Source organism: Myotis brandtii, unplaced genomic scaffold (genome assembly GCF_000412655.1).
Source record: "Myotis brandtii unplaced genomic scaffold, ASM41265v1 scaffold384, whole genome shotgun sequence".
NCBI classification, from domain to species: Eukaryota; Metazoa; Chordata; class Mammalia; order Chiroptera; family Vespertilionidae; genus Myotis; species Myotis brandtii.
Window position 1 is genome coordinate 2,876,858 of NW_005364745.1, and position 10,804 is coordinate 2,887,661.

Consider the following 10,804-nt stretch of genomic DNA (forward strand, 5'->3'; position numbering starts at 1 on the left):
TGAAATCAAAGGGCAACAGATATTAGAATCTGATTCAATAAACCAAGTAAAATTAGGCTTTTATTTTTTGTTGTTGTTGTTGTTAATGCTCACACAAAATTCAAATCTTGCATGAATTTTGGGACACCCTATAGCTGCTTTTTTTTCCATACACAATGTTTTGAACAAGGAGTCCCATAGGTTAAACATATTTTGCACCAGTTCTGAGAAATGTTACAACTAGTCGAATGAGATCCCTTCCAGCTCTGAGGGGGAGCATCTCTGTGACCCACTTTCAGTACCGCATTCCAGGAACAATCATTCCAAGAGACATCACAATGGAGAAGCAACTCAAACCTTTAATAAGGTCTTAAGAAAACACTAAAGGCGGAGTCCATTCCAGATGCAGAGCACAACTTCCCTAAAACCTCCTTCCCTCCCTCTCTCACGGGTCTCATGTTTCTTACACAGCACAGCTACCCCATTCTATTTCCTCACCCACACCAGCTCTCTTTCATGGTAGCTTTTTGATTCTTTTTTTTCCCCCCATCCTTTTAAACCTCATCTCTTTATTATATGTACCAACTGAGCTTTTATGGCTTCTTTTAATTTGCCCCTTTACTGTATTACAAAAAAGGCCTATGGAGAATTCTCCTTCCTAAGAAAAGAGGAAGATTACAGAATTACACCCTATTTTGGCTTTTCTTCATCCCCTATCACATGTCACCTCTGTGTTCTGCACATAATTAATTCTTGCCTGTGCACCTCTACATTCTCACCACCTCCTTACACATCACTGCTCAACGTTTGGATCCCTAAGTTCATACCCTCCTCCTGAAACACAAAAAGAGGAAGCATATTGGCCTGTGAACCCATAGTTAGAGTCTCTCCCGTCCATCATCTGTCATCCATTGGCTTTTCTAAGTAGTACCTGATTTCTCTTTGAATGTCTCACATGTTATAGAAACTGACCTGAATTAGCATCTGGGTGAACAAAATACAGTTGGTAAAGCAGAAAGTGAAATACAGGCATGTAAATCACAAAATATATCTTGATCTTGCTGTGTGTTTTCTTATATAGATTAGTAGTAGCATTCATTCGATATTAAATATAAAATATTTCTATATTATTTTCATAATCTCTATGTGGTAGAGAATATATTAAATAGATACTTACTTAATAGCATTTACCATGATGTTAACTAGCAATGTGTCAGAAACGCTCTTTCCTTTCTTCAGCAATTTTTCGGATTTTGCACCAAGCTGAGCACGCACCGTGAACTATAAAAATAAACAATGGATGGTAGAGTACAGCTACTTTAAAAAATAAGATTCTAAATATTTGGAGAAAAAAAACATGAAATGGTCATTTTCTCTGATGAAGATTCCAATCATTTGTGACAATTCCGGGGTCAGCCAAGCATTTACGGAAAATGTGTATGCAGATTTTGAGGTTCCTCCCTTGTGGCTCCCTCCCTTCCAAGATCTTCTTTAATTTTCAGCATCCCAAACTTCATCCTCTAATGATTAAAATCAGAAAGATGGAGGCTTTCTGCTAGAGTTCTAGCAGCTGGTGCCATGTAGCTGGTATGCCTCTGGTATGACCTGCAGAAGCGTGGCTCCTGTCCAGCGATGCTTTCTTCATTCAATGGTCACATTCAATACGTTTTCTGCCTGGTGTGTGTTTGCTGCTTTGCTTTATCCACCTGCCATTGGCCCTCAAATAATAAGCTTTTCTGTTTTGGCCAGCTTCAGAATGTCATCTGCAGAAGGGCTAGTCCAACGAAGCTACTCTTCCCTTAGGCCGCTTCTTGACAGCCACCAGACTGAGCATTTTATAGGCTAAATCAGGGGTCCTCAAACTACGGCCCGCGGGCCACATGCAAATACAAATATTGTATTTGTTCCCGTTTTGTTTTTTTACTTCAAAATAAGATATGTGCAGTGTGCATAGGAATTTGTTCATAGTTTTTTTTTTTAAACTATAGTCTGGCCCTCCAACGGTCTGAGGGACAGTGAACTGGCCCCCTGTTTAAAAAGTTTGAGGACCCCTGGCCCGCTAAATGATACTACATCTCTACTCAATACCCAGCAGACTCCCCCTTTTACTCCATATGTCCTATCATTGCCTGTAAGGCCCTGATGGCCTGACTCTTCTCTCTTCCTGTGCATCTGTCTAGTCTCATCCCCTACTCCTCTCCCATGGTACCAAGCACCTTTCTGCCTCATGGTTGTCATCCAGCTCTTCTCTCTGCCTGAAGTGCGTCCTTGGGTCCACTTGGATGACTCTCTCAATCTTCCTTCAATCTGCTTAAACTTCACCTTCTCAAGGAGGACTACCCCATGTGAAACAGCAACTTCCCCTTGTTCCACCGTCTAGGTCCCTGATCCCCCTTACTCTACTCTACTCTACTCTACTCTACTCTACTCTACTCCACTCCACTCTATTCTACTTTTTCTCTTCTCCTGGCATCATCACCATCTAATAGACCATACAATTCATTTATTTATGTGTTTGTGGTTTATTTTCTGTCTTCCTCTATTAAAATGCAAACTCTATTAGGTCCATAAACTCTTTTTTTTGTTCAGTGATATATCCCAAATCATTACAACAGTGTATGAAACAAAGTATAACCTTTGACTTGAACTGAAATACGGACTCTGGGGGACCTATAACTCAATAAATGTAAATATAAAACCACACTTAGCCTTTCTGATCATTTATATTTCAAATACACAGAGTAAAAATTATAAGGCCCCCTTTATCATTTTCTCTATTGGTCATTATGTTTACAGTTTGGTATATATCCTTCCAAAACTTTTTCTCTCTTTAAACAGTTTTGAAATCTAAAACATTATAAAATTATTTTTCCATGATGAAATGCATAAAAAAAGTAATCTAATGTAAAAAAATAAAGTAAATGAAATTATACTTGATTAATCTGGCCATTCTATTTGAGCACATACAGTGAACTGTGAAAATAAACCAAAAATGTTTCCATATACAGGAAAGCAATACTATATACAGAAATATTAATTTCCACTAAAACAATAGTGAGTGAATTGTTGTAAACATTTTTTCAGAGGTTAATAAAATATTCTGTAGAGTCACAAATAAGGCAAAGAGTTAATTCTGGGAAAATTCTTTAGAGGTAAAGAGAGTCTGAAAGAAAATAAAAGTCATAAATTGAGTGGTAAAGAAAAACACATAAATATAAATTTGGCATAAGTCTAAAATAAAAGAATGTGTTTACTTTCTTACTTGGCAAAACTGAACATAAATTTCCACTGCTTTAAAGATAATAATATAAAAAATATAAAGTAAACTCAGATTTAGCTTATATTTTACTCTCAGATTTACTTTAACCCAAAGAGGAACACATTGCTATTTCATTCCACTTGAAGATACTCCTAAGAGCAAGGGATCATGATACATTCCAATATACCAGCAACAAAAATTAGATTACAATACTTACCTCAGACACACTGTCATTTAACCTGATTTCTTCAGCTTTTGGTGTTTGATTGGTTTCAGAACCTATCAACAGGAAAAAGTGGTAAGAACAAACTCCAGTATTTACAACTAACAACCATGTTAGCATCTGACCATCTATGGTTTTGGATTGATGGGTCATTGGATCCAGTTATGCCTAATACTCAGAGGAAGGAAGTAATAGAAATACCACAGTATGGCTGTTACCCTCATTCCACAACATTAAGATCCTAGCCACTGTGTGGCTTGGTGTTTTCTACCTCCTTCCCTCAGTATGGCGCACTCACAACAATATCCTTAGAAATACATTCATATTGGGGTTTTCTTTTCAGAAAACAAGCCAAGTTTCTCAAGAAAATGTTAATATTTTTATTTTCCTGGATTATCTAGTTATAAGTAACAAGTCTAAAAGTAGAAAATGTTAGAAGACAGAGGGGTTTTGGTTAAATTCTATGAAAAAATACAAAGTTTTCAGAGTCCATTTATAATCACCGTACTTTTTTAATAAAATAGCTTATACAGTATTTAGATTAAAAATTAATAAAAAATATCTGGAAGAAACAAATACCCCAAATAAGGGACAGATTATCTCCTTTTAAATGATGGAAAACTCGGCTGCTCTAGAGAGTTGCATGTCCATAGGGAATCTAGGCATTGTCCATTGGTGATGGCGATTGTGATGATGGCACAGGAGGATCTGAACATTATTCTAGAACTAGCGGCCCGGTGCATGAAATTCGTGCATGGCAGGGGGTCCCTCAGCCAGGTCTGCACCCTTTTGCAATCCGAGACTGCTGGCTCCTAACCACTCACCTGCCTGCCTGCCTGATTGCCCCTAACCACTCTTGCCTGCTGGCCTGATCGCCCCCTAACTGCTCCCCTATGGCCTGATCTCCCCCTAACTGCTCCCCTGCCAGCCTGATCACCCCTAACTTCTCTCCCCTGCCGGCCTGATCACCCCAAACCACCTCTGCCTCGACCCCTGCCACCGTGGCTTTGTCCAGAAGGACATATGGAAGATGTCTTGTCTAATTAGCATATTACCCTTTTATTAGTATAGATATGCAGAAATTATTGAATATGGAAAAGCCGTCACTAGCACACATAGAAAGTATATTTAAGACTTAAAATTGCTTTCTACCAGTGGTTCTACAAAGGATCTAAAGAACTGGAGCTAATTTCTCATTAGGTTTGCGAAGCTTGGTTCTATTTGCTTGCCCATGGTTAGGAATACACTGAGAATTATCTAAGGTACTACAGTTCAGGTGGCTTGAAGAGTCCAGACCCTGCAGCCTCCCTCAACACTGTGAACAAAGCAGTAGTACGTGGAGAGGGCCCCAGTAATACTCACTCACCCAGACCTGCATAGGTGAAACAAACAATGAAAAGCCAGGAAGAAAGGAGGATGATATATTCTGGTGGTCTTGCTAACACAGCCAAACTGAGCAACTACTTGAAGGAGTGTGAAAAAAAATTCGTGTTATTTTTGTCTCTTATCCCTAGTTGTAGACAAAGGTTAGGGATCTCTGTGTTTATCTTGTTCTGTCTGTCCAATGACCATGGAGACAATTATGTGAGACCCTCCTGCAAGCACATTTGTGCTCACATATATGTGTTCTTACTGTTTGTCTGTCCCTCTAAATTAAATGATGGAAAGAGATAGAAACACCAAGAAACACCATCAATGAGAGAGAATAATGGATCGGCCGCTTCCTGCACATCCCCTAGTAGGGATTGAGCCTACAACCCAGGCATGTGCTTTTGACCAGAATTGAACCTGGGACCTTTCAGTTCACAGGCCAAAGCTCTATCCACTGAGCCAAACCAGCTAGGGCTGGATGATGTGTTTTAATGTCTTACTTACTAAGTGTAGTTTTATCTTCTCCTTCTGGTAAGGCTTCCTCTGAAAGTAGATCAAGTGAAAATTTACTTTGAAGATCCTTTGGGGAGAAAACACACACACATGGACAGGTTTTAATGTTGTCATTTAATAGCATTATAAATTTCATTTCTATAAGTAAGGTTTGAAAAAAAACACTATTTGTAACATTAAAACATAAGTGATATTTAGAGGGACTGAATAACTTCCAGAAAGAAACAAAGTTTGGTGGTAATTGTACTTATGGAAATACACAGTAACCTGTGGTGGAATCTGTCTTTCAATTGGCCTTCAATTACTATGTAAAATACAGCAACTGCCATTTTGAAAACACAATGGAAGATGAGAAGAGGTAGAGTTTATGGAAACCACCTGAGAAAGAACAATCCTAGAGATGTCAGTCATAGCTAACCATAAGGGAAATAAAGTAAAGATGTGTGTTATCTGGCACCCAAAAGGTTAGAATATGAAGAGTACCACAACATGGAAGACAAAGCATCCCACAGTGAAGAAAACTTCGTTATTTTCAGAATCCATAGTTGAAGGATACTTATTTTATAGCTCATGCCAATGATCTGGATTAGATTCTCTGCTAATTCATTCAGTTGCAAAGACAGCATAAGGTAGGGGAAAGAGTTTTGGGTTTAGAACCTGGGATCCTGATCACAGTCTAGACCAGTGATGGCGAACCTATGACATGCGTGACAGAGGTGACATGCGAACTCATGTTTTTGGTTGATTTTTCTTTGTTAAATGGCATTTAAATATATAAAATAAATATCAAAAATACAAATCTTTGTTTTACTATGGTTGCAAATATCAAAAAATTTCTATATGTGACATGGCACCAGAGTTAAGTTAGGGTTTTTCAAAATGCTGACACGCCGAGCTCAAAAGGTTCGCCGTCACTGGTCTAGACATTACCAAGCCCCTTATCCCAATCAAACCAATTCATGCTTAGGGCTTCTACTGTCTCCCAAGGTGGGGCCACATTCTCCTATTTCCTGCACTAGAACTGTCATGCAATAATGTAGCAAGATGCAACACTGATGAGAATGTGATGCTGGTAAACCTCCCTTCAACCCCCCACCTCCACAAATTGAGGTCTATGAGTTTAGATCAGAGATTGGCCAACAATGAGCATGGACCAAATTTAAGGAACTGACTACAGTGGGGCCTTGACTTAAGAGTTTAATTCGTTCTGATACCGAGCTCGTTAAGGAGCTCATTAATTCAAATTACTCTATCAACTCAATGCAAAAAATCAGCCGAGAGACAGCTGGTATCTCAAAAAACTCGTTAGTCGGGACACTCGTAAGTCAAGGCCCCGCTATATTTTTATATGGTCCGTGGGCACTTAAAACTCCATAAGACACCATTGTGAGCCTGGAGACTAAGCCGGGTGTCACCCTCCACCCCCTGTCCCTGCTCAGCTCTAGCACTGGCCTCGACCATTGCCCAGGGCTGGCTTTGGCTCCAACTACATGATGGGGCCTCTGCTGCTGGCCACTGCAAGTTGAATTTCACTCTGGGCGCTGGTGACTTGCTGAACTCGTACAGCACTCTTATCCTCTCCCCTCCAGCCCTTAAAATTCAGGCCCTCCACCCCCTCACCATCAGTGGCTCTTTCCTGAGGAGAATGCCTCTAGCGGAAGGTGACTGGGCACAAAGTCAGACCATCACCCTGGACGGACCACCCAGGGAAACGTGGGGGGGTGGATTTTCTCTTGTGGTATATAAGTACCCCATCATATCCTTGATTTTGCCTCTTGACCCACAAAATATAAACTATTTACTCTTGGGACCTTTACAGAAAAGGCCACCAATCTCTGGTCTAGAAGATCTTTTAGATTCCATCTAGCTTCAAATCTCATATATAAGGTGCAAGAAAGATAACTAAAATTATACTTGCCTGGCTTTCGCTACTATGCAGATCCGATAGAGCCTTTTCTTCGGCTTCATGATGAATTAGAAGGGTCTCACTGACTGTTTCGTTGTCGTGATATGCTTTGATAGCTTCTTGGAGAAGAGTGTCAATAGAAAGTACCTGAATAGGAAAGTCTAAAGTACAAAAGGCAGTTTTACTGACAGCTTTTCAGGTAGGACACTGATATCATTGTCCTTCTGTGCTGGGTTCGCTTTCTCACACTGTCTTAAGGGCCCCCTAGAACTGCGGTCTGGATCAAGCTGCTTTTTTAAATTATTATGTTAGAATTCACAGAACATGCAAGTACCCATTTTGACCATTCTACAGACACACTTCAGTGGCATTTAAGTTATTCACAATGTTGTCCAACCATCACCACTATCTTGTTCCAGAAAAATTTTATCATCCCAAAAGGAACCCCTGTACCCATTAAGCAGTCACTTCCTCACCCTATCCCTGTCCCTGGCAACAACTAATTTGTTTTCTGTCTCTGTGGATATTTCTATTCTGAATATTCCATATCAGTGGAATCATACAATATGTGGCCTTTTGTGTCTGACTTCTTTTACCCAGTATCATGTCTTCAAGGTTCATTCATGTTGTAGCATGCATCAGTACTTCACTCCTTCTTATGGATGAATAATATTCCATTGTATGGATATATCATATTTGTTATCCATTCATCAGTTGAAGGACATTTGGATTAGTTCCAACTTTTGGTTATTATTAATGGTACTGCTATGAATATTCCTATACAATGTTGTTTCTTCTTTTTAGAACACCTGTGTTTAATCTTTTTGGTATATAACTAGTAGTGGAATTTCTGGGGTTATATGGTAATTCTGTGTTTAACTTATTTGAGAAACCACTAAACTGCTTTCCATAATGGCTGTACCACTTTACATTCCCACCAGTAATGTGTCCCAAATATCTCTACTTGTCTTTTTCCCATTAAAAAAAATTACACCTGCCCAGCCAGTGTGGTTCAGCAGTTGAGCACTGACCCAGGAACCAAGAGGTCGCCAGTTAGATTCCTGGTCAGGACACATGACTGGGTTGTGGGCTTGATCCTCAGTGGGGGCGCATGCAGGAGGCAGTCGATCGATGATGCTCCTCTCTCATCAATGTTTGTAACTCTCTATCCCTCTCCCTTCCTCTCTCTCTAAAAATTGATAAAAATATATTTTAAAAAATAAACCTATTCTAGTGATGTGAGGTGGTATCTCACTGTGATTTTGTCTAGTTGCTTTTTAAGGAGGGCTCTTTGACATCTCAATAATGACCTACTCTTCTTTGTCTTAGAATGATGCAGGATGGCCTGGCCTCAGTGCAAATTTTGAGCTTTCCCATGAAAAAGGGAAAAATATAATGAATAAAAATGAACTAAACAGATGAAAATCTGTGATTTTGCCTCTAACTGAAAGAACTTCTACAGAGAAAGACTAAGGCTCATCAAAGACAGAGTGAAAATTTAACAAATATAAAGAATGAAAATATTTAAATTTTTTATATTATATAATTTTCAGTGGATTTCTCTTGCACTTGTGACAAATTATTAATATCCTACTTCATCTATTGGTAAAGTAAGTAAAATTTATGAGGAAAGTTTAAGACTTGTTATTTCTAGTTATACTATGCATCATGATAATATAGCATATCCATATAACCAGGTTTGCCTGGGACAGTCACAGTTTATGACTCTATATCAGTAAGTGTCTGACTTAGAAACAAATTATTTGATCATTCTATTATAAAATTCTTGATGTCAGATTTTCCTAATATATCAGCAGACCCTCATGTATATTTTCTACAGACATAGCCATTTGCAGTTACAGTCAATGTTAAGATAATTTGATAAATACAAATATAAAAAGAAAGAAATTCTACCTTTTTCTAGAGCCTTTAGAGCAGTTGTTTTTCCACTAAATGTCTTCCCTAATATGCACCCTTTAATAGCACATGAAGGCAATTCAGATTCTATTGATTCAACTTGAGGGGGAAGAGATTTTTCAGTTAGTCTGTGAACCACATGGCCCAATATGCAATTGTTGGAGGGTGGTAAATTTTCAATCATTTCTTCTGGTAAGGCCCACTCTCCAACCATGTTCTGTGAAAGTAGCAATGAGACAAACAAAACATAATATTCTTAAAAGTGGAATTTAGGCATTTAAGGATATTGAAAGCAAATCCAAATTATAACAAACAAAAGCTAATCAATACGTCAAATTATTATCTATAATAATAAAAGTGTAATATGCTAATTAGACTGGATGGCTGAACAGCAGAAGGACCGTCCAGACGACTTTCCAGATGACCTTCCAGATAAAGCCGGGCTGTGAGGGCTGAGCCCCTTGCATGAATTTAGAGCATCGGAACTCTAGTATTACATAAATGACTAATAACGTGAATACTTTCATATTAGAGAGCAAAAAATGAGCTCACCACATAAAAATTAAGAAAACACACACTAACCCAACTCTAAAATCCATAATCCTATCTAATAAAAGAGAAAGATGCAAATTGACCGTGGCCCCAAATGCTTCCCATTGGCTAATCAGGGAGATATGCAAATTAACTGCCAACCAAGATGGCGGCCGGCAGCCAGGCACTGAAGCGAATAGGAGGCTTGCTTGCTCCAGTGACAGAGGAAGCCAGGGTTCCCCGCCTGCTGCTGCCGGCCTCTGAGCTGCAACGCTAAGAAACATTGTTGCAAATATAGAAGGTAAGCATTCCCCAGAAACCTGCTTTCAGCCAGCCGGGCTTCAGCCAGCAGGATCGCAACAGTGTTACAATTATAGAACCCAAACAAACCCAGATCCCTGCTTTCAGCAGCGGAGGTCTCATAGCTGGAGCCGAGCCTCAGAGCTAAAACCAGCTCTCAGCTCCAGTGACAGCCATAGAAGGTAAATAAATCCCAGAATAAAAAAAAAAAAGAATAAAAGGAGAGGTTGGGAGCCTCAGTTGCCCACCAGCCTGAAAACAGCCATCATCCCCTCACCCAGACTGGCCAGGCACCCCAGTGGGGACCCCCACCCTGAAGCAACAAGATGGCAGCTAATTTTCATACTGAAGGCAGGCGGCAGCGGGAAAGGCTGTCGCAGTCTGGGACCCGGATCTGTGACCCTGCTGGGCGGGGGGCAGTGCTTGAGGCTGTCCGCGGTCTGGGACCCGGATCTGTGACCTGGCGGGTGGGGGGCAGTGCTTGAGGCTGTTCACGGTCCGGACCTGGATCCGTTGAACCTGCCGGGCAGGGGGGCAGTGCTTGAGGCTGTCCATGGTCCCAGGACCCGGATCTGTGACCCTGCTGGGCGGGGGGCAGTGCTTGAGGCTGTCCACGGGACCAAGACACGGATCTGTGACCCTGCCGGGCGGGGGGCAGCGTTTGAGACTGTCCGCGGTCCTGGGACCCGGATCCGTGACCCTTCACGGTGGGGAGGCAGCTCGCACAGGGGTGGATCGGCCGGGGTTGGGCAGGGCAGTACTCCTGGCTTCCGCCCAGCCCCAGTCACTCTGGGCAGGTGAGCAG

General features: G+C 40.7%; 1 protein-coding gene across 1 annotated transcript in view; it reads right to left on the bottom strand.

The window, feature by feature from the left end:
• The window catches only part of SPEF2 (sperm flagellar 2), a 134,313-nt gene that overhangs the window by 74,039 nt on the left and 49,470 nt on the right, over positions 1-10,804 (bottom strand). The window contains exons 11-15 of the mRNA XM_005872599.2: positions 9,166-9,385; positions 7,264-7,412; positions 5,337-5,412; positions 3,456-3,517; positions 1,157-1,260 (exon numbers count right to left, since the gene is read on the bottom strand). Of these exons, the coding sequence (XP_005872661.1) occupies positions 1,157-1,260; positions 3,456-3,517; positions 5,337-5,412; positions 7,264-7,412; positions 9,166-9,385 (611 nt within the window). The remainder of the gene's footprint in view (positions 1-1,156; positions 1,261-3,455; positions 3,518-5,336; positions 5,413-7,263; positions 7,413-9,165; positions 9,386-10,804) is intronic.